Source organism: Anolis sagrei, chromosome 11 (genome assembly GCF_037176765.1).
Source record: "Anolis sagrei isolate rAnoSag1 chromosome 11, rAnoSag1.mat, whole genome shotgun sequence".
Taxonomy (NCBI): domain Eukaryota; kingdom Metazoa; phylum Chordata; class Lepidosauria; order Squamata; family Dactyloidae; genus Anolis; species Anolis sagrei.
Window position 1 is genome coordinate 24,477,550 of NC_090031.1, and position 24,171 is coordinate 24,501,720.

General features: G+C 44.5%; 1 protein-coding gene across 2 annotated transcripts in view; it reads left to right on the forward strand.

Annotated features, from left to right (window-relative positions):
- USP32 (ubiquitin specific peptidase 32) overlaps positions 1 to 24,171 on the forward strand; it is a 152,799-nt gene that overhangs the window by 92,116 nt on the left and 36,512 nt on the right. Inside the window, exons 11-16 of one of the 2 annotated variants that reach the window (XM_060756995.2) lie at positions 4,135 to 4,196; positions 4,329 to 4,431; positions 11,124 to 11,307; positions 11,426 to 11,601; positions 14,969 to 15,109; positions 17,933 to 18,092. In XM_060756995.2, coding sequence (XP_060612978.2) covers positions 4,135 to 4,196; positions 4,329 to 4,431; positions 11,124 to 11,307; positions 11,426 to 11,601; positions 14,969 to 15,109; positions 17,933 to 18,092 — 826 coding nt within the window. The remainder of the gene's footprint in view (positions 1 to 4,134; positions 4,197 to 4,328; positions 4,432 to 11,123; positions 11,308 to 11,425; positions 11,602 to 14,968; positions 15,110 to 17,932; positions 18,093 to 24,171) is intronic. The other variant, XM_060756996.2, reaches the window with a different exon arrangement.

The following is a 24,171-nucleotide window of genomic DNA, read 5'->3' on the forward strand; positions in this document are numbered from 1 at the left end:
CAAATTAAAAGCATCCCCGTCAGATGGCCATCCAGCCTCTGTTTAAAAGCTTCCAAAGAAGGAGACTCCATTACACTCCGGAACAGCGAGTTCCACTGCTAAACAGCTCTCACAGTCAGGAAGTTCTTCCTCATGTTCAGATGGAATCTCCTTTCTTGTAGTTTGAAGCCATTGTTTTGCATCCTAGTCTCCAGGGAAGCAGAAAACAAGCTTGCTCCCTCCTCCCTGTGGCTTCCTCTCACATATTTATACATGGCTATCATGTCTTATCTCAGCCTTCTCTTCTTCAGGCTAAACATGCCCAGCTCTTTCAGCCGCTCCTCATAGGGCTCGTTCTCCAGACCCGTGATCATTTTGCGTCGCCCTCCTCTGGACACATTCCAGCTTGTCAGTATCTCTCTTCAATTGTGTTGCCCAGAATTGGACACAGTATTTCATGTGTGGTCTAACCAAGGCAGAATAGAGCATGGGGAGCATGACTTCCCTAGATCTAGACACTATGCTCCTATTGATGCAGGTCAAAATCTTATTGGCTTTATTTGCCGCCACATTACATTGTTGGCTCATGTTTAACTTGTTGTCCACGAGGACTCCAAAATCTTTTTCACACATACTGCTCTCGAGCCAGGCGTCCCCCATTTTGTATCTTTGCATTTTGTCAGGCTAAACATACCCAGCTCTTTAAGCCACTCCTCATAGGGCTTGTTCTCCAGACCCTTGATCATTTGCTCTCAAGCCATGCGTCCCCCATTGCATTTCCTTTTTTCTGCCTAAGTGGAGCATCTTGCATTTGTCCCTGTTGAACTTCATTTTGTTAGTTTTGGCCCATCATCTCTCTAATCTGTGTAGATCATTTTGAATTCTGCTCCTGCCTTCTGGAGTATTGCCTCTCTCTCCCAATTTGGTGTCATCTGCAAACTTGATGATCCTGCCTTCTAAGCCTTCATCTAAGTCATTAATAAAGATGTTGAACAGGACTGGGCCCAGGATGCACTCCGAAACAGCTCCAGATTATGATAGTGAAAAAGACGTCGGCAAGAGAAAGACCCCTGTGGTTATTTTATGCTTTGCGAAATCTCTTTCCTTGCATTGGCAAATGATTGTGTGCCCCCGCCGCTCTTGTTTATATTTGCAGGGCTTTTCATCCCTCTAATATGAACTTGAAATCCATCTTCCCTTTCAACCATTGCAATAATTTCCAACTGGGATTCAAATTGGCGGCCTTGAGAATTGCGTGAGGAGGGAGAGGGAGCATATGCATCTTCGCAATCTCAGATTTTGCCCTTAGCAAGCAAGCAAGCTGGTGCTGATGCTCCTGTAAACATTTCCTTGTCTTTTACCTTGCCGGTTACTGCGTGGGTGGATTAATTCTGCAGAACTTCGCCTAGTTATAAAAGGAGAGAGATGCTGGCTTTATTCCGACGCATATGAAAACGTAGCCAAGACATCCAGCATGAGGTCTGATAGGATGGAATGGACAAATAGTGCTTCCCATGGCTGCGCATGGCATCTCAAACAGAGCTTTTTTTTTGGATAGCAACCCTCAGAATCCCCAGCCAGGATGGTCTCTTAAGTAGGGCATTCCAAAAGCAACTCATGTCCAAAAAGGGAAAATGTCGCCCCATTATTGTCATTTTTGGTTGAAATAATAGGAACCAAGAAGCCTTACACCAGTGTTTCTCAACATGGGGGTCGGGACCCCTGTGGGGGTCACGAGGGGGTGTCAGAGGGGTTGCCAAAGACCATCAGAAAACACACTATTTTCTGTTGGTCATGGGGGTTCTGTGTGGGAAGTTTGGTCCAAATCTATCTTTGGTGGGGTTCAGAATGTTATTTCATTGTGGGTGAACTATAGGTCCCAGCAACTACAACTCCCAAATGTCAAGGTCTATTTTCCTCAAACTCTTCCAGTGTTCACATTTGGGCATTCGTGTCCAAATTTGAGTATTCGTGCCAAGTTTGATCCAGATCCATCATTGTTTGAGTCCACAGTGTTCTCTGGATGTAGGTGAACTACAACTCCAAAACTCAAGGTCAATGCCCACCAAATCCTTCCAGTATTTTCTGTTGGTCATGGAAATTCTGTGTGCCAAGTTTGATTCAATTCCATCACTGGTGGAGTTCAGAAGCCTCTTTTATTTTAGGTGAACTATAAATCCCAGCAACTCCAACACTCCCAAATGACAAAATCAATCCCCCCAACCCCACCAGTAATCAAATTTGGGTGTACTGGGCATTTGTGCATCCTGCATATAAGATATTTATATGATGATTCATAACAGTAGCAAAATGACAGTTGTGAAGTAGCAACGAAAATAATGTTATGGTTGGGGGTCACCACAACATGAGGAACTGTACTAAGGGGTTGTGGCATTAGGAAGGTTGAGAACCACTGCCTTACACATTATTGAAACCAGTTCAATAATGATAAAAAATAGGCTTATTTTTGAGTGGAACATCTTCTGCAGAGCCCACAGTCAAGAGTCGCATTCAGGAATCTTTTGTTACAACAACAACAACAACAACAATAACAACAACAAAAACAACAATAGGACTTACTATTATTATTATTATTATTATTCCTATTTATGTTATTATAAGTCCAAGTTTTGGTATTAGTTGATGTAATATGTGTGTGTGTGTTAGTATATATTCATTCATATCGTTTTTATGACACAAGAGGCAAAACTTTTTGACCACCCATACCTATAGATATATAGATATATATATGGAAATTAAAAAAGTGATTCCAAGTTCATTTTGCTTTTAGTTGATGTAGTGTGTGTGAGAGAGAGTATATATTCAATCACCCCTCTATTCCGCTTTGGTTAGACCACACCTGGAATATTGTGTCCAATTCTGGGCACCACCATTCAAGAGAGATATTGACAAGCTGGAATGTGTCCAGAGGAGGGCGACTCAAATGATCAAGGGTCTGGAGAACAAGCCCTATGAGGAGCAGCTTAAGGAGCTGGGCATGTTTAGCCTGAAGAAGAGAAGGCTGAGAGGAGATATGATAGCCATGTATAAATATGTGAGAGGAAGCCACAGGGAGGAGGGAGCAAGCTTGTTTTCTTCTTTCCTGGAGACTAGGATGCAATGGAGCAATGGCTTCAAACTACAAGAGAGGAGATTCCATCTGAACACGAGGAAGAACTTCCTGACTGTGAGAGCCGTTCAGCAGTGGAACTCTCTGCCCCGGAGTGTGGTGGAGGCTCCTTCTTTGGAAGCTTTTAAACAGAGGCTGGATGGCCATCTGTCGGGTGATTTGAATGCAATATTCCTGCTTCTTGGCAGGGGGTTGGACTGGATGGCCCATGAGGTCTCTTCCAACTCTTTGATTCTATGATTCTATGATAACATCTTTATGACGCAAGAGGCAAAACTTGTTGACACACCTCTATATATATATATATATATATATATATATATATACACACACACACACACACACACACACACACACACATACACGTGCGAGCACACACACACACACACACACACACACACACACTAGCTGTCCCCTGCCACGCGTTGCTGTGGCCCAGTCTGTATATATGTGTTTTTTGTCTGTATATGTGTACATGCATGTGTATATATTTGTGCATATGTGTGTTTGCATGTGTGTGTGTGTGGTTTTGTGCATGTGTTATAATGTGTTTTTTGGCTTTTTAAGTCTCTTCCGCTGTGTTTTTCAGTGCTTTGATGAGTGATGCTCACTTGTTGGCCTGATAGGTGTCTTGTGTCCAAATTTTGTATCGATTCGTTCAGTGGGTTTTGAGTTATGTTAATCCCACAAACAAACATTACATTTTTTATTTACATAGATTATGATTTGAACTGCATCGTATGGTCAGTTGTAGACCCAGGATGCAGCTTGTACTGCGTTACACAAGTCTGTGTTGTTCAATCTGCAGCATTTGACAGTGTTGATCCAGCCTAAGTTTTCTCCGATTTAGGGCGACCCCAAGGCAAAGCTATCATGGGGTTTTTTTTGGGGGGGGGGGGGGGATTGGCAATGGGAGGTTTACCATGGGCCTCCTTTGAGGGTGAGAGAGTGCAGCATACCTCAGTGTGTTCCCATGGCTGAATAAATGTGCCTTTTTTTCCTTTTGTCTCCCTCTTTTTTGCTAGGTGTGCCATATCGTCTTAGGTTTAAGACCTGCTACTCCCGAAGAGGAAGGGCAGATCATAAGGTAGGCCTCTCCCTCTTTCCACCCCAACTGGACTCGTGGCAATTCCTGAACAGTCTTGGATGTTCCTGAACCAAATGAGATTTTTTGGCCGAGACCTGGTTAACTGAGGAACTGATTTGTTTTCTCTTGTAGGGGATGGTTGGAACGGGAAAGCAGGTACGGCCTTCAGCCGGGACACAACTGGTTCCTGATCGCAATGCAGTGGTGGCAACAGTGGAAAGACTACGTCAAATATGTAAATACTTTTACTTTGCATATATTATTCACTAGCTGGGGTACCCGGTGGTGCCCGGGTTATTTGAAAAAGGCATTGTTTATTTTGAGGTGTTAGGTAATATCATTTAGTTAATTAGTAACACTATTTATTAGGAAAAAACCCCAGTCTTTGATTTCATTTTTTATTAATGCTCCCATTAGAAAATACATAATGATGTGGGTGAGCTACAATTCCCAGAATCGTGGGTCAATCATTCCCAAACCTGTATGCACAGCTGGCCATGTTGGATCTGTGTGCCAAGTTTGGCCCAGAGCAGTGCTCTCTGGATAAGCGTGAACTACAACTCCCAGATCCCCAGGGCAATCACCCCCAAATCCAGCCAGTATTCACAGCTGGCGATGTTGGATCTGTGTGCCAAGTTTGGTCCAGATCTCTCATCAGCTGGATTCAGTTCTCTCCCAGATTCCCTGGGCAATCACCCTCAAACCCTGTCGGTATTCACAACTGGCAATTTTGGATCTGTGTGCCAAGTTTGGCCCAGATCTGTCGTTGACTGGGTTCGGTGCTCTCTGGATAAGGGTGAATTACAACTCCCAGATTCCCAGTACAATCACCCCCAAACCCTGCTGATATTCACAGCTGGCCAGTTGGATCTGTGTGCCAAGTATGGCCCAGATCTGTCATTGCCTGGGTTCAGTGCTCTCTGGATAAGGGTGAACTACAACTCCCAGATTCCCAGTACAATTACCCCAAACCCAGCCAGTATTCACAGCTGGCCATGTTGGATCTGTGTGCCAAGTTTGGCCCAGATCTTTCATCGGCTGGGTTTAGTGCTCTCTGGATAAGGGCAAACTACAACTCCCAGATTCCCAGGGCAATCATCACCAAACCCAGCCAGTATTCACAACTGCCAATGTTTGATCTGTGTGCCAAGTTTGGCCCAGATCTATTGTTGGCTGAGTTCAGTGCTTTCTTGAATAAGGGTGAACTACAACTCCCAGATTCCTAGGGCAATCACCCCCAAACCTAGTCAGTATTTACAGTTGGCCATGTTGGGTCTATGTGGCAAGTGTGGTCCAGATCCGTCGTCAACTGGGTTGAGTGCTCTCGCAATGCAGGTGAACTACACCTCCCAAAATCAAGGTCATTTTCCCCAAACCCCTGCAGTATGTTCAGTTGGTCATGGGGCTTCTCTGTGCCAAGTTTGGTCCTAGTCCATTATCGGACCCCTTCAGCCTGTTCTGTTTCTGATTGATCCTTTTGTGTTTGTTGTGCGCCATAGGGAAGAGCTCCCCTGAGTCCTTTCGGGGAGATGGGGCAGGGTATAAGTAAAGTTTATTATTATTATATTGTTATTATAAGTCCTGCATGAGCAGGAAACGGTTGTCAAGTCACTGAGCGGAGAGTAGATAAGTGAAGCTGGCAATTAACGTCCATTAGAAAAGATTCTGGTTGTTGTCCCAAACCACCAGTGCAATCAAAGCGTTATTTTCCTTCCAAACCTCATTAAATTCCCTTACTTGCAATTTCCTGCCACTTTCATCCACTTTCTCTGGTTCGTTGTGTCATCTCTCCTAGAGTAATCCCATTGAATCAGTAGGATTTACCCCTCTGTTTCCTCTCTATTGAATCGTTGATTCAGTGAGTCTGTTCTAGTTGGGAGTAACAATGAAATTCTATTTATTTATTTATTTACAGTATTTATATTCCACCCTTCTCACCCCGCAGAGGACTCAGGGCGGATTATAATGTACATATACATGGCAAACATTCAATGCCATAGACACACAACATATATAGACAGACACACAGAGGCTATTTAACATTCCAACTTTTCATGAAGGTATTCTGGCCACCAGGGGAGCTGTTGCTTCCCCGTTCATTTGTGACACTGATGAAGTACTTCCTCATTCTTTGCAGGTTTGCTGGAGATTTTTATGGCATCATAAATTAGTTCAATTAAAATATACTGTTTTTAATATGATTTATGTTTAAAGTGTGGTTTTACTATTGTAAGGCCCGTTGCAAACTAGGTTCCTGCGGGAGCAAACCTTGCTAGCATGTCCCTGACGTCATGAGCCTGCGCCTCTCTCCCTGCCCCTTTCTCCGCCCCTTTCTCTTTGCCAGCGTGGTTTTTCCTTTGCTAGGGCAGCATTGCCCGCATTTTCTCTCAGTTGAATTCTGCAAACTGAGAGAGTACGCTGGCAATGCTGCCCTAGCAAAGGAAAAACCACTCTCGCACGGAGAAAGGGGCGGAGAAAGGGGCGGGGCGAGAGGCGGAGTCTCGTGATGTCAGGGACGTGCTATCAAGGTTTTCTCCCGCAGGAACCTAGTTTGCGACGGGTCTAAGGCATTGAATTTTTGCCATTATCTAGTATCGAGTCATCAGCAACCAGTCAATTATATTACATTTCTAACAGAACAAAGCAAACAAACAGACAAAATACAAAATACAGAATACAAAATTTGTGAATTTGGTAGTTGATTAAATGTCCTTTGACCAGTATCTGGCCACTTGGAGTGCTTCTGGTGTTGCTGCAAAAAGATCCTCCATGGTGCATGTGGCTGGGCTCAGGTTGCATTGCAGCAGGTGGTCAGTGGTTTGCTCCTCTCCACACTCACATGTCGTGGATTCCACTTTGTTGCCCCATTTCTTGAGGTTGGCTCTGCATCTCGTGGTGCCAGAGCGCAGTCTGTTCAGCGCCTTCCAAGTCGCCCAGTTTTCTGTGGGGAGTCTCTCATTTGGTATCAGCCATTGGTTGAGGTTCTGGGTTTGAGCCTGCCACTTTTGGACTCTCGCTTGCTGAGTGTTCCAACGAGTGTCTCTGTAGATCTTAGAAAACTATTTCTAGATTAAAGTCGTTGACGTGCTGGCTGATACCCAAACAGGGAATGAGCTGGAGGTGTCTCTGCCTTGGTTCTTTCACTATTGGCTGCTACTTCCCGGCGGATGTCAGGTGGTGCAATACCGGCTAAGCAGTGTAATTTCTCCAGTGGTGTAGGGCGCAGACACCCCGTGATAATGCAGCATGTCTCATTAAGAGCCACATCCACTATTTTAGCATGGTGAGATGTGTTCCACACTGGGTATGCATACTCAGCAGCAGAGTAGCAAAGCGCAAGGGCAGATGTCTTCACTGTATCTGGTTGTGATCCCCAGGTTGTGCCAGTCAGCTTTCGTATGATATTGTTTCTAGCACCCACGTTTTGCTTGATGTTCAGGCAATGCTTCTTGTAGGTAAGAGCACGGTCCAGAGTGACTCCCAGGTATTTGGGTGCGCTGCAATGCTCCAGTGGGATTCCTTCCCAGGTGATCTTCAGAGCTCAGGATACTTCTCTGTTCTTGAGATGAAAGGCACCTGTCTGTGTTTTAGATGGGTTGGCGATCAGCTGGTTTTCCCTGTAATAGGCAGTAAGAACACCTAGAGCTTCGGAAAGCTTCTGTTCAACCATCTCAAAGCTCCCTGCTTGAGCAGTAATGGCGCGGTCATCAGCATAGATGAAACTCTCTGTCCCTTCTGGCAGTGGCTGGTCATTTGTGTAGATGTTGAACATGGATGGAGCAAGCACGCTCCCCTGAGGCAGGCCGTTCTTCTGTTTCCGCCATCTGCTTCTCTGGCCCTGGAACTCAACAAAAAAGCTCCTGTTTTGTAGCAGGTTTCCTATGAGGCGAGTGAGGTGGTCGTCCTTTGTGAGATTATACATTTTTCTCAAGAGGAGGTGATGGTTCACAGTATCATCGGCTGCTGACAGGTCTATGAAGACAGCTCCTGTGATCTGCTGCCTTTCAATGCCATCTTCTATGTGCTGAGTCTATGTGTAAACCACTTTGAGTCCCTGAGAAAAGCAGTATATAAATACTGTAAATAAATAATAATAAATAAATAAATTAAATTAGCCTCCCCACTAGGTGGTACCTAAATTTCCTACTTGACAGATGCAACTGTCTTTCGGGCTGCAAAGGTCGACAGCAAGCTACACAAATTGGTTGGACACTCTCTCCGACCCGGGCTGGCTTCGAACTCATTTCAGTCAGTAGTGATCTTAACGGAACTGACTCCCAGCCAGGTGCACCATAGTCCTAGTGCTGTTGGCCCAGATTTATAGTTGTGGAAGTCCAGTGTCCCCTCGCTACGTTGCAGTTTGCTTTTAGCGGACTCGCTGTTTCGCGGTTTTCAATAAATATTAATTTAAAATACTGTATATACTCGAGTATAAGCCTAGTTTTTCAGTCCTTTTTTTAGGCTGAAAAAGTCTCCCCTGGCTTATACTCGAGTCAATGTTATTTATTATTTTACTTTGTTGTTGTTGTTATTATTATTATTACATTTATTATTTTATTATTCCTGTTATTATTACATTCCATTATTTTACTCTATTATTATTATTTTACTCTATTTATTATTATTGGAGGACATGTTAGCATCTTTCCATTGACGAAGGTTAGAATAATGGTTTAATCAGAGTTGGACAGTCTTACCTTGAATTACAGTTTTATGTAAATATTCAAAAACATTTAACCTACTGACGCCTAAATTAATATAATTTTATTGGTATCTATTTTTATTTTGAAATTGACCAGTAGCGACTGCATTTCCCACCCTCGGCTTATATTCGAGTCAATCCATTTCCCCAGTTTTTTGTGGATAAATTAGGTGCCTCGTCTTATATTTGGGTTGGCTTATACTCAAGTATATACAGTATATGTCATGGTATTTTCACCGTTTTGTGGGTTTAACACCGCTGCCGGCGCTCTCCGAGGTGCTTTCCCTCCTCATTATTTATTTATTTACAGCTTTTATATTCCACCCTTCTCCTCACCCCACAGGGGACTCAGGGCGGATTACAGTGTACACATATATGGCAAACATTCAATGCCAATTTTTGACATACAAACATATACAGACATACACAGAGGCTATTTAACTTTTTCTGGCCGCCAGGGGAACTATCGCTTTCATCGTCCATCTGCGACGCTGATGAAGCACTTCCGCATTCCCCGCATGCTTCCCCGCTGGAATGCTTTGCTGGAGTCTTCTTTATGGCCTCATAAATCAGTTAATTTAGCCTCCCCACACTTTAAGGTGGTACCTTATTTTCCTACTTGACAGATGCAACTGTCTTTTGGGTTGCAAAGGTTGACAACAGGCTACACAATGGTTGGAAACCCACTCCAACCCGGGCTGGTCAGAGTGATCTTAATGTTGTTTAACATCTATATGCGACCACTTGCTCAGCTGGTCCGAGGTTTTGGGCTGGAGTGTTATCAGTACGCTGATGACACTCAGCTGGTGCTGAAGATGGAAGGCCGATCGGACTCTGTACCCGATTGTTTCCATCAGTGCCTCGAGGCCGTGACTGGATGGCTGTGTGCCAGCAGGTTGAGGGTGAATTCAGCATAGACGGAGATCCTATGGCCGGGTCGACTGGGCAGTGGGGATATCCAGCTGCCTACTCTGCATGGCGAGGCGCTACGCCCGTCATCATTGGTAAAGAGTCTGGGAGTCCTTTTGGACCCTCTGCTGACGATGGAGCTGTCGCCGGGGAGCTGTCGCTTTCATCGTCCATCTGCGACGCTGATGAAGCACTTCCGCATTCCCCGCATGCTTCCCCGCTGGAATGCTTTGCTGGAGTCTTCTTTATGGCCTCATAAATCAGTTAATTTAGCCTCCCCACACTTTAAGGTGGTACCTTATTTTCCTACTTGACAGATGCAACTGTCTTTTGGGTTGCAAAGGTTGACAACAGGCTACACAATGGTTGGAAACCCACTCCAACCCGGGCTGGTCAGAGTGATCTTAATGTTGTTTAACATCTATATGCGACCACTTGCTCAGCTGGTCCGAGGTTTTGGGCTGGAGTGTTATCAGTACGCTGATGACACTCAGCTGGTGCTGAAGATGGAAGGCCGACCGGACTCTGTACCCGATTGTTTCCATCAGTGCCTCGAGGCCGTGACTGGATGGCTGTGTGCCAGCAGGTTGAGGGTGAATTCAGCATAGACGGAGATCCTATGGCCGGGTCGACTGGGCAGTGGGGATATCCAGCTGCCTACTCTGCATGGCGAGGCGCTACGCCCGTCATCATTGGTAAAGAGTCTGGGAGTCCTTTTGGACCCTCTGCTGACGATGGAGCTGTCGCCGGGGAGCTGTCGCTTTCATCGTCCATCTGCGACGCTGATGAAGCACTTCCGCATTCCCCGCATGCTTCCCCGCTGGAATGCTTTGCTGGAGTCTTCTTTATGGCCTCATAAATCAGTTAATTTAGCCTCTCCACACTTTTAAGGTGGTACCTTATTTTCCTACTTGACAGATGCAACTGTCTTTCGCGTTGCAAAGGTCAACAACAGGCTACACACAATTGGTTGGAAACCCACTCCAACCCGGGCTGGCTTCGAACCCATGACCTTTTTGGTCAGAGTGATCTTAATGCAGCTGACACTCAGCCAGCTGCGCCACAATCCCGGTGCTTGCCCTTGGTCGGCCCCTCTTCCTTTTTCCTTCCACTTTCTCCAGCATTATTGTCTTCTTTAAGCTTTCCTGTCTTCTCATGATGTGGCCATGAAATATTAAAATAAATATAGCTTCCCTACATCACGGTTTTTCACTTATTGCGGGACATCCTGGAACGTCACCCCCACGATAAGTGAGGGAATGCTGTACTAGATAAATGTAATCCAAACAAGTAATCCCATTTAATTTTGGTTTCAGGATGCGAGCCCTGTTGTGATCGAGCCTTCATCCGTATTGAACGGAGGCAAGAACCTGCGACCAGGTCCCAGTTCCCGTACGGCGGAGCAGGGAGAAGACAAAGCGGGCGGTGTAAATTACGTTGAAGAAAAGCTTTCCGATAACGTTTCCTCTGCGTCGGAAGCCTCCGAGACCACTGGCAGCAGTAAGCATGAAAACAAAGAAGTACAGCAACAAAACTTGCCTACCTCTTGTACTTCACTGCCATCTGAAATGCATTATTTGTTCTCCTCCTTCTCCTCTTCTTCTTCCATCCTTCCCAGATTTCCTTCACAGCAGCAGTCCTACCACCGAGATGTGTTTTGCCCGCCAGCTGAACTCCTCGGACAACAACAACCAATGCCTGCTCGGCTCGAATGGAAATGTATTACTGCAGCTTAGTCCGCAGCGGCCAGGAGCCATTGATAATCAGCCGCTCGTAACGCAAGATCCCATGAAGGTAAGCAAAGTGTCCGAGTCGGCAAAACCGGGGAGAAGGATGTGCATACCATGAAATCTCGTGAGCTCTTTTCAGACATTTCCTTACCGCTCTTCGTCAATCCTTGGGCGGTGTTTGTTTTTGCCAGTTGTAGTCAGGTCAACACAGGCTTTTGATAACCCTATGAAGACTTCCAAGTAATTATATTATAAATTATTATTTATCTATATAAATAAAAATGTAATGTTCGTTTGTGGGATTAATATAACTCAAAAACCACTGGACGAATTGACACCAAATTTGGACACAATACATCTCTCAGGCCAACGAGTGACTATCACTCATAAAAACACTGAAAAATACAGCAGAAGGGACTTAAAAAGCCAAAAAACACAAAATGCATTACAACGCATGCGCAAAACCACATATATAAGCGCAGACACACATGTACACAAATATATACACACACAAAACTCATATACACAGACTGGGCCACAGCAACGTGTGGTAGGGGACGGCTAGTAAATAAATATTGTAATGTTTGTTTGTGGGATTAACATAACTCAAAAACCACTGGACGAATTGACACCAAATTTGGGCAGAATATGCCTAACAACCCAATGAGTGACCATCACTAAAAAAAAATATGATTTTGTCATTTGGGAGTTGTAGTTGCTGGGATTTATAGTTCACCTGCAATCAAAGAGCATTCTGAACTCCACCAATCATTGAATTGAACCAGACGTGGCACCCAGGACTTCCATAAACAACAGAAAACACTAGAAGGGTTTGGTGGGCATTGACCTTGAGTTTGGGAGTTGTAGTTCACCTACATCCATAGAGCACTGTGGACTCAAACAATGATGGATCTGGACCAAACTTGGCATGAATATTCCATATGCCCAAATATGAACACAGATGGAGTTTGGGGGAAATAGACCTTGACATTTGGGATTTGTAGTTACTGGGATTTATAGTTTACCTACAATCAAAGAGCATTCTGAATCCCACCAATGACACAACTTCCCACGCAGAACCCCCAGGACTAACAGAAAATACTTAAGGCCATACATTCCAACTTCCTTCACTGGGGCAAGAAAACATAATCAAAGCCTGACTGACAAAGAGCCATCCAGCCATAGATAAAGATTGATATATATAATTCACACACAGAGAGATATAGTATCATAGATTTGAAAGGGACTCGTAAAGAAGAAAAATTATATGTTGCATGTTTCAGAGTAAGCTAATAACCAGATCTCCACATCAGCACTGACAAAGAAACAGCAGGAAATACTGTTTACTCACAAGCAGAAAGACATTACATATATTAGAAATCAACACTTTCTCATTACTTTATTGTCCAGATCACCAGACTGGGCCACAGCAACGTGTGGCAGGGGACAGCTAGTCTATATAAATAAAAAAATGTAATGTTTGTTTGTGGGATTAACATAACTCAAAAGCCACTGGACGAATTGATACCAGAGTTGGACACAAGAGTTCATTTTGGAGAAGGTAGGCTTTTCAGATTCTTTATTGTCCACATCCAGAAGAATGTGGACAATTTCAACAGAAAGGAGGAAACCATGAAAATGAACATAATAATGATAATCTATATAAATAAAAATGTAATGTTCGTTTGTGGAATTAACATAACTCAAAAACCCCTGGACGAATTGACACCAGATTTGGACACAAGACACCTATCAGGCCAACGAGTGACCATCACTCATAAAAATACTGAAAAACACAGCAGAAGAGACTTAAAAAACGGAGAAGCCAGCCAGAGCGGAGCACCTGATGAACCAACCTGGACACAGAATATTATTGGAGAATACAGAAAGGTTGGATCACTCTCACAACCACCAAAGCCTGGCTGATTCTTCAGATGTTGTGAGATCTATTGGAAACTAGGCAAGTGACAAAGAAACAGCAAGAAATACTGTTTACCCACAAGCAGAAAGACATTACATATATTAGAATATATTACATATCTTACATATATATCTGTGTGGCATATTTGGTTCAATTCCATCATTGGTGGAGTTCAGAATGTTCTTTGATTGTAGGTGAACTTTACATCTCCGTCACTACAAGTCGCATATGTCAAGGTCTATTTTCCCCCAAGAGCGCCTCAAGAGCACCCCTGGGCAAAATCAACTATACTGCGAATGCTTACTTTGCGTAATGGTTGAGCCGCCCCTGCATACAGGAAACAATCAGGGCTAGCGAACACCTCCCAAAGTGGAATCCACGACATGCGAGTGTGGAGAAGAGCAACCCACTGACCACCTGCTGCAATGCAACCTGAGCCCTGCCACATGCACAATGGGGGACCTTCTTGCAGAGGCACTCCAAATGGCCAGCTACTGGTCAAAGGATGTTTAATAGAATACGAAGACTTTGTTTGTTTGTTTGTTTGTTTTTAATGCAGTACAACTGTTTTGGTTCGCTCCTGACATGATAAATAAATAAAACACCTCCCAATAAAGGATCACGCCAGGCAGGAAGCAAGCAGGCTTTGAAGCTGCAAGGTCATTCAGTGCTAACCAAGGTGGCCAGTTACAGCACTCAAACCTGCCTAGAGCAGACAAGAGTCCTTTCTCCCACCCTGGATGTTATTCCACAGGTACTTATATACGGGTTTATATATCTGTGGAAAGTCCAGGGTGGGAGAAAGAACTCTTGTCTGCTTAAGGCAAGTGTAAATTTGCAATTGGCTACCTTGATTAGCATCGAATGCGCTTGCAGCTTGAAAGCCTGGCTGATTGCTGCCTGGGGGAATCCTTTGTTGGGAGGTGTTAGCTGGCCCTGATTTATTCTTGTCTGGAATTCCCCTGCTTTTTGAGTGTTGCTCTTTATTTACTGTCCTGATTCTGCAGTATCAGCCAGACTTTGAAGCTGCAAGGCCATTCAGTGTTTGAAAGCTTGGCTGATTGCTGCCTGGGGGAATCCTTTGTTGGGAGGTGTTAGCTGGCCCTGATTTATTCTTGTCTGGAATTCTCCTGCTTTTTGAGTGTTGCTCTTTATATACTGTCCTGATTTTGCAGTGTCAGCCAGACTTTGAAGCCGCAAGGCCATTCAATGCTAACCAAGGTGGCCAATTGCAACATTCGCAGACAAGAGTTCTTTCTCCCACCCTGGACATCATTTTACAGATATATAAACCTCACTTGCCTAGTTTCAAACAGACCCCACAACCTCTGAGGGTGCCTGTCATAGATGTGGGCGAAACGTCAGGAGAGAATGCTTCTGGAACATAGCCAGACAGCCCAGAAAAGTCACAGCAACCCAGTTAGGAAGTCCTCTTTTTTGTAGATTGATTGTAGATTTGAAGGATTTAGAATGTGATGCCCCCTTTCTCTTTTTGCTGTCTTTTGCAAAGGCTCCAACGTTGACCCTGGAAGGTGGCCGACTCAAACAGTCCCCGCCGCTGATTCAAGGGAAGAGTTATGAAATTGTCCCCGAGCCGGTGTGGAGGGCGCTTTATCATTGGTACGGTGCAAACCTGTCTTTACCTCGGCCGGTAAGTCTGAAAAGAGGGGTCTCTATGTTGTTAGGGGTCAGCATTGTAAGTGCCGGAATGTGTTCCCTGGTATGTGTTTTTCCTGCTGTGGCAAATCATCCCACCTGAGACTAGCTCTCCATCTAGATTTTGAGAACCGCTCCACTTTCAGATTTTGTGTGTTGTTGCTTTTCCTGGCAGCTTAATGCGCTGTTGGGTAATGTTTAGCCACTTTTGAAACTGGCAGATGTTCGCAGCCAAAGCTTTGATACAGACTGTCGTTGCGAAGCACCACAAAGCGGAGGCCTGCCACTAAACTTCTCCCACACATTCTCCATGGAAACAAGCCTCTTTCCCGGTCTCAAAAAGACCAGCTCATTTCTCCTGATGTGCAAAGGATCGAGAGCAGACCACATGCGGCCCCTGGGTGCTACCTTTGGGACCTCCCTCCAAGTACAAGCTGAGTTTTTCAGCCCTTTTTTTAGGCTGAAAAGACCCCGACTTATACAGTGTTCCCTCGCTACTTTGTGGTTCGCTTATTGCGGACTCGCTGTTTCGCAGGGAGCAGCAAGGGAACACTGTATAGCTGCTCCCCCGTTCCTTCCTCGCCAGGCTGGGTGCCCAAAGGATCTCCGAGGCAGGGAGCAGTGGAAGCAGGAAGGAGAAGGCCACCGCCGAGTGGGCAGACCATCCCACTCTGCCTCGGAGGCCTCTTGGACCCCCAACCTGGCGAGGAAGGGGCCTCCGAGGTGGTGAGGAGGAGGCCATCGCAAAGTAGGGACGCTCTGCTCACCCTATATATATAAATAGTGTCCCTACTTCACAGACTTTCACTTATCACGGGTGGTCCTGGAATGGTTTCACCCTCCCCCTCGGGAGTGAGGCAGCCAATCTTTAAAAAAGAGAGAGAGGAGATGCAAAGCAATATGTCACTGCCTTATATTTATTATTTATTTATTTTATTTGCAGTATTTATATGCCGCTTTTCTCACCCTTAGGGGGACTCAAAGCGGTTTACACATAGATAATGGCAAAATTCAATGCCTTACAACTACAATAGTAAAACCACACTTTAAACATAAATCATATTAAAAACAGTACATCATCAAGCATCAAAACAATCATTAAAACCATAAAACAATCTCATCAGTTGAGTCGCCATTCCAGTTCTTGTCCCTCTAAAAAGCTGCATACATCTATTGTCCGAAGACCTGGTCCCAGAACCATGATTTTAATTTTTTTCTAAAGGTCAGGAGAGAGGGAGCAGATCTTACCTCCTTTGGAAGTGTGTTCCATAGGCCTGATTTGGTGGGAGAACCAAATAGCCCCTTCCTTATAGCTAGCAAAAAACAAAAAAAGGTACTCGGTGTCTTTAAATCTCTCCTCGCTTCTGCCTCCCTTGGAATGCGATATATATGCAGTAATTCCTCGCTACTTCGCGGTTCGCTTTTTGCACACTCGCTGTTTCGCGGGTTTTCAATAAATATTTATTGCGGTATTTTCGCTGTTTTGCGGGTTTTTGCAGTACTTGACTATCAACATCGACTGGTTCTCACACCAAATCAGGCAAATTCACTGCCACTAAGGGATGGTTTGATAACTTTCAGAAGCAATATGAATTTAGGAGCGTTTGTATGGAGAGGCTGCCTCTGCGGATAAAGCCGAAGTTGAGGATTATGTGAACAACACGTTCAAGAAGGGTTATGTAGTGTATAAGTGTGTGAGGAGGGTTTATAAAGACTTCAAATAGTGTATAACTACTAAAATAATGTATAAATATTAAAATCAATATAGTGTCCCTACTTCATGGATGTTCACTTTTCGCGGGTGGTCCTGGAACGTAACACCCACAATAAGTGAGGGAACACTGTGTGTATATATATATATATATAGAGAGAGAGAGAGAGAGAGAGCGTCTCTACTTCATGGATTTTCTCTTCTCGCGGGTGGTCCTGGAACATAACACCCGCAATAAGCGAGGGAACACTGTATATATAGATAGAGAGAGAGAGAGAGAGAGAGAGAGAGAGAAAGTCTCTACTTCACGGGTTTTCACTTTTTGTGAGTGGTCCTACAATGTAACACACGTGATAAGTGAGGGAAAACTGTGTGTATATATATATATGTGTGTGTGTGTGTGTGTGTGTGTGTGTGTGTGTATATGAGAGAGAGAGAGAGAACGTCTCTACTTCACGGATTTTCACTTTTCGTGAGTGGAATGTAACACCCACGATAAGCGAGGGAACACCGTGTATATATATATATATATATATATATATATATATATATATATATATATATATATGAGAGAGAGAGAGAGAGAGAGAGGAGTCTCTACTTCGTGGATTTTCACTTTTCGCGTGTGGTCCTGGAACGAAACACCCGCGATAAGTGAGGGAACACTGTATGTATATATATATATAGAGAGAGAGAGAGAGAGAGAGAGAGAGAGCGTCTCTACTTCATGGATTTTCACTTTACACAGGTGGTCCTGGAACGAAACACCCACGATAAGTGAGGGAACACTGTATGTGTATATATAGAGAGAACGAGAGAGAGAGAGAGCGTCTCTACTTCACGGATTTTCACTTTTCGCGGGTGGCCCTGGAACGTTACACCTGCGATAAGTGAGGGAACACTGTATTACATTGTACCACCAGATCGTAGAATCATAGGGTTGGAAGAGGCCACATGGGCCATCTAGTCCAACCCTCTGCCATTCAGGGAAAACACAAACTGCCCCTGATAGATGATGAATTCCACCCACACATCTTTCTTTTCTTCCTTTCCCTTCCCTTCTCCTCCTCTCTTTTTCCCCTTTTTTCTTTCTTTCTTTCTTCACAGGTGATTGTCAACAATACAACCCGCCACCCCGAACTGGAGCTATTTCCCCGCTACCTGCTCTTCCTGCGCCAGCAGCCGGCCACCCGGACGCAGCAGTCCAATATCTGGGTGAACATGGGTATGATGAGCCTGAGGATGTTTCCTCACCAGTTGCCGAGAGGTAATGTAAGAATACAGCAAGAATCCCGCTGCCTGGTCTCCAAAGGGAGGGCTGCCCCATCGCCCCGACGTGGACGCCTTTGCTGCCGCCGCACTTGTAAATGATCCTTCCAAAATCCTCTAAAAAGCAGGGCCGGTGATGGGCAATTCTCCTCCTGCTTTATTCCCCCCCATTCCAAAATGATTACAAAAACTACCCCAAAAGCTCTTATCAAAAGCTCTTTGAATGTTTGGAGTTATTTTTCTTAAAACTTGTGAGCAGCACAAGTGAAACCGGAAGAGCTGGTTCCCACCTCATTTTTCTTTTCTCATGTCAGGAGCAACTTGAGAAACTATAAGTTGCTTCTGGTGTGAGAGAATGGGCTGTCTGCAAGGATGTTGCCCGGATGTGTAGACGTTTTACCATCCTTGTGGGAGGGTTCTCTCATGTCCCCGCATGGGGAGCTAGAGCTCACAGAGGGAGCTCATCCATGCTCTCCCCGGATTCGAACCTCCAACCTGTTGGTCTTATGTCCTGCCGGCACAAGGGTTTAACGACTCAAATGATCAAGAGTCTGGAGAACAAGCCTCAAGAGGAGCGGATTAAAGAGCTGGGCATGTTTAGCCTGAAAAAGAGAAGTCTAAGAGGAGACATGATAGACATGTATAAGTATGTGAGGGGAAGTCATAGGGAGGCGGGAGCAAACTTCCTTTCTGCTGCCCTGGAAACTAGGACGCAATGGAATAATGACTTCAAACTACAAGAAAGGAGATTCCACCTGAACATGAGGAAGAACTTCCTGACTGATCATGAGAAGACAGCAAAGCTTGGAGAAGAGAATAATGCTGGAGAAAAGGGAAGGAAAAAGGAAGAGAGGTCAAGATGAAGTCTTTTGGCCGCATAAGGAAAGCTTGGAGAAGGGACTGAGGCTAAGAAAATGGAAGTAAAAAGGAAGTGGGGCCAAGATGAAGTCCTTTGGGCACATCATGAGAAGCTTGGAGAAGAGAATGATGCTGGAGAAAAAGGAAGAGAGGTCGAGAGGAAGTATTGTGGCCACATAAGGAAAGCTTGGAGAAGAGACCGATGCTAAGAAAATGGAAGTAAAAAGGAAACGGGCCCAAGATGAAGTCCTTTGGGCACATCATGAGAAGACAGGAAAGCATAGAGAACATAAGGATGCTGGAGAAAATTGAAGGAAAAAGGAAGAGAGTTTGAGATGAAGTATTTTGGCCACATAAGGAAAGCTTGGAGAAGAGACTGATGCTAAGAACATGGAAGTAAAAAGGAAGCAGGGCCAAGATGAAGTCCTTTGGGCACATCATGAGAAGACAGGAAAGCTTAGAGAAGAGAATGATACTGGGAGAAAGGGAAGGAAAAAGGAAGAGAAGTTGAGATGATAATTCAAGCATAATTGGCATTTCTCAAGAACGTGTGGGTCACATTATTGCTTTGCTTGGCTATCGGAAGATCTGTACATGATGGGTACCCAGGATGCTGATGCCTGAAATGAAAGCCCACAGACTTGAAACTACAGAGACTGGATGACATCCTCCACACAGTCCAGATTTAGCACCTTCTGACTTATCTGTTCCCGATAATGAAAGATCATCTGCGGGGACATCATTATGCTTCTGATGAAGACGTTGAGAAAACTGTGAGATGCTGGTTGCAGAAACAGAGTGTCGACTTCTTCTGTGACGGCTTCAGAAAATTTGTGCATCGTTGGCAGAAATGTATCCAATTGTCTGGTGATTGTGTGGGAAAGTGAATAGTGGTATTGCTTTTCTTGGTTATTGGAAGATCTGTGCATGATGGGTACCCAGGATGCTGATGCCTGAAATGAAAGTGCACAGACTTGTAACTTCAGAGACTGGATCTCACCACCATACAACATTCTCCACACAGTCCAGATTTAGCAACATCTGACTTCCATCTGCTCCCGATAATGAAAGAAGATCTGGGGGGACATCATTATGCTTTGGATGAAGACGTTGAGAAAACTGTGACGCTGTTTGCGGAAACAGAGTGTCGACTTTTTCTGTGACGGCTTCAGAAAACTTGTTCATCGTTGGGAGAAATGAATCCGATTGTCTGGTGATTATGTGGGAAAGTGAATAGTGGTATTGCATTTTTGGTTATTGGAAAATCTGTGCACGATGGGTACCCAGGATACTGATGCCTGAAATGAAAGCACACAGACTTGAAACTTCAGACACTGGATCTCACCACCGTATGACATCCTCCATACAGTCCAGATTTAGCAACATCTGACTTCCATCTGTTCCTGATAATGAAAGAAGATCTGCAGGGACATCATTATGCTTTGGATGAAGATGTTGAGAAAACTGTGAGACGCTGTTTGCGGAAACAGAGTGTCGACTTCTTCAGTAACGGCTTCAGAAAACTTGTTCATTGTTGGCAGAAATGGTGATTATGTGGGAAAGTGAATAGTGGTAGTTAAAGAGCACATTCAAAGGATTATTTCTGCGTTTGATTTATTAAAATATTCCCATCCAAACCCAAGTAGAAAAAGTGGAGGCATTCCTTTTCATCCAATCCTCATAGTAGTAGTGGTAGTAGTAGTAGTAACAGTGGGTGGTTCATTTCCTTCAAAAACCTTGTATACATTTCAGGGTCTTCCTTGCAAACTTTAACCAGACGAGAGGTGTATTTCCGTTTTTATTTGCCTTTTTGGCAGTCCCGGTGGCAGTCCTACTCATCCCGGCAGGCCTTCGGTGCTGAATTCCCCTCTTTACTTTAACGTTCAGTCCGTTGCTCGATCTCTTCAGGGGAAAAGACTTTTAATAAGAGCTTGCTTTAGGGTTTGCCCCGAATCCTTTGCTCGTCCTGCCACCCTGTGAAAAGAAACGTATCCTCAAATCTCTTCTAATCAGCGGCTTCTTGCTTGATCCAATTGGCTACCCAACTCTCCCCGGGCCTCCAGCAGCAGGCGCCACCTTTCCTTAAACACATCACTAATTCTGATTTTGGGGCTTTCTCGCCTGATTGTGATTTGGAATTTGTTTTGCTCTGCACTAATTGTCAAAATCGACGATTAATCCCAAGCGCGTCCCGTCCCCCCCGCCCCAATGTTGCGCTTTCTTGCTGTAATCTTATACCTAATCCTCTCGCCTTTTAATTGCCGTAAAATTATTTTTGTTTGTATTTTGTATGCGAAAGAGAACGATAATCCTTTGCTTGCTCTGTGAAAGGTTAAAGTGGGAAGAGAAAGAGATGCTTTGCTGACTTGATTTGAAAAGGGTCATTTTGATTTTGCTCTTTGATTACAACTGCTTGCAAAAAAAAGAGAGAGAGAGTGCATCTCTCTGTTTGTGGAATTTAAAGTATTAGTGGGAAAGTTAGTTTTTTGGACTTAAGCTCCCAGCGTTTCCTATTTCACTGGGGAGTTCTGGGAGTTAGAGTCTAAAAAACCTTGCTTTCCTATGAGCTAGAAAAGAGAGAGGGGCCCCTGTTGGCACAGCGGGTTAAACCGCTGAGCCGCTGGACTTGCTGACCGAAAGGTTGGCAGTTTGAATCCAAGGAACGAGGTGAGCTCCTGCTGTTAGACCCAGCTTCTGCCAACCTAGCAGTTCGAAAACATGCACCTGTGAGTACAGTGTCCCCTCACTACTTCGCGGTTCGCTTTTCGCAGACTCGCTGTTTCGTGGGTTTTTGCCTCCCAGTTTATGAATGGTTGCCGTTGCCCAGAGTGGCATTCTAATCCCACCTCCTGGCAACAATGGAGTGTGGAAGGGGGTTTCACCCTCCCCCTCAGAAGAGAGGCAGCCAATCAAGAGAAAGAGGACATACAAAGCAGTATGTAAATCATGGCCTTATAGCCCCTTTCTTTAAATCTCTCCTCACTTCTGCCTCACCCTCGGAATGCGATATACATATATAGCGTTCCTACTTTGCGGATTTTCACTTTTTGCAGGTGGTCCTGGAACGTAACACCCACAATAATTGAGGGAACACTGTATTATTATTATTATTATTATTATTATTACAGAGCACTTTATGAACCAGCCTGGGCACAGCATATTATATGAGATCACAGAAATGCTAGACCACTCTTAACAACTCACCATGTCAGACTACGCAGAGAAGCCACTGAAATCCACAAGAAGCATGTGGACAAAGTCACAGACCTCACAACCTCTGAGAATGCCTGCCATAGATGCAGGCGAAACATGAGGAGAGAATGCTTCTGGAACATGGCCAGACAGCCTGAAAAAAGCAAAAAAAAAGTGTACAGTGCTTCACTCTCAGAACTCAATATACATATATAGCATCCTTACTTCGCGGATTTTCACCTTTCGCCCGTGGTCCTGGAACGTAACACCTGCGATAAGTGAGAGAATACTGTATATATAGATATATAGACAGAGAGCGAGAGCATCCCTACTTTGCGGATTTTCACTTGTCACGGGTGGTCCTGGAACGTAACACCCACGATAAGTGAGAGAATACTGTATATATAGATATATAGACTGAGAAACCAAGAGCATCCCTACTTTGCAGATTTTCGCTTTTCGTGCGTGGTCCTGGAACGTAACACCCGCGATAAGTGAGAGAATACTGTATATATAGATATATAGACTGAAAGAGCGAGAGCGTCCCTACTTTGCGGATTTTCACTTGTCATGGGTGGTCCTAGAACGTGACACCCGTGATAAGTGAGAGAATACTGTATATATATAGAGAGAGAGAGAGCGTCCCTACTTTGCGGATTTTCACTTTTTGCGGGTGGTCCTGGAACGTAACACCAGCGATAAGTGAGAGAATACTGTATATATATATAGAGAGAGAGACCGAGAGAGCGAGAGCGTCCCTACTTTGCGGATTTTCTTTTTTCACGGGTGGTCCTGGAACGTAACACCCGCAATAAGTGTGAGAATAGTGTATATATATATATAGTGAGAGACCAAGAGAGCAAGAATGCTCCTACTTCAAGGATTTTCACTTTTCGCGGGTGGTCTTGGAACGTAACACCCGCAATAAGTGATCAGTAGGTACCACTTTTGTGGAAAGATAATGGCTCTCCATGCAGTTATACCAGTGGCCACATGACCTTGGAGGTGTCTACGGACAACTTCAGCTCTTGGGCTTAGAAATGGAGATGAGCACCCCCTTCAAGAGTCGGACATGACTAGACGTCATGTTATGGAGAATTTTTACGTTTACCTAGAAAAGAGAGGAGTCCCGGAAAAGGGAGGAACCCTCTTATCTTTCATTAGCGCTTTGCACACCCGGCAGATGAAGAAAAGCTCCCTTGAGTCTCTGCACTGTGAGAGACACGGGATAAAAATAAATAAAGGAGTTTACTTGATCTCTTTAGAAAAATATAGTGTTCCCTCACTTATTGCGGGTGTTACGTTCCAGGACCATCCGCGAAAAGCGAAAATCCGTGAAGTAGGGACGCTCTCTCTCTCTCTCTCTCTCTCTATATATATATATATATATATCGCTTTCCAGGGTGAAGCAAAAGCAAGGAGAGATTTAAAGGCACCGTACACTGGTTTTTTTTTGGTTTTTTTTGCTAGCTAAAAGGAAGGGGCTATAAGGCCATGATACGCATACTGCTTTGTATCTCTTCTCTCTTTTTTTTTTTTTTTTTTAATGATTGGCTGCCTCCCTCCTGAGCGAGAGGGTGAAACCCGCTTCCACACTCCATTGTTACCAGGAGGAAAAAACCTGCAAAACAGCGAGTCGGCAAAAAGTAAACCACGAAGTACCGAGGGAACACTGTACCAGGACTTTTGAAAAGAATTTCCCCCCTAAAACAGGCTCATCAAAATGCCATGAGGTGCCAATGGGCCACGCTTTGCCCACTTTCTAGCCTTAGTAAACATTAACTGGTCACTGGGTTGCTGTGAGTTTTGCGGGCTTTATGGCCATATTCCAGAAGCATTCTCTCCTGATGTTTCGCCCACATCTGTGCCAGGCATCCTCAGAGATTGGGTCTGTTGGAAACTAGGCAAGTGGGGTTTATATATCTGTGGAATGTCCAGGATGGAAGAAATAACTCTTGTCTGTTTGATGCAAGTGTGAATGTTGCTCTTGGCCACCTTGATTAGTATTGAATGGCCTTGCAACTTCA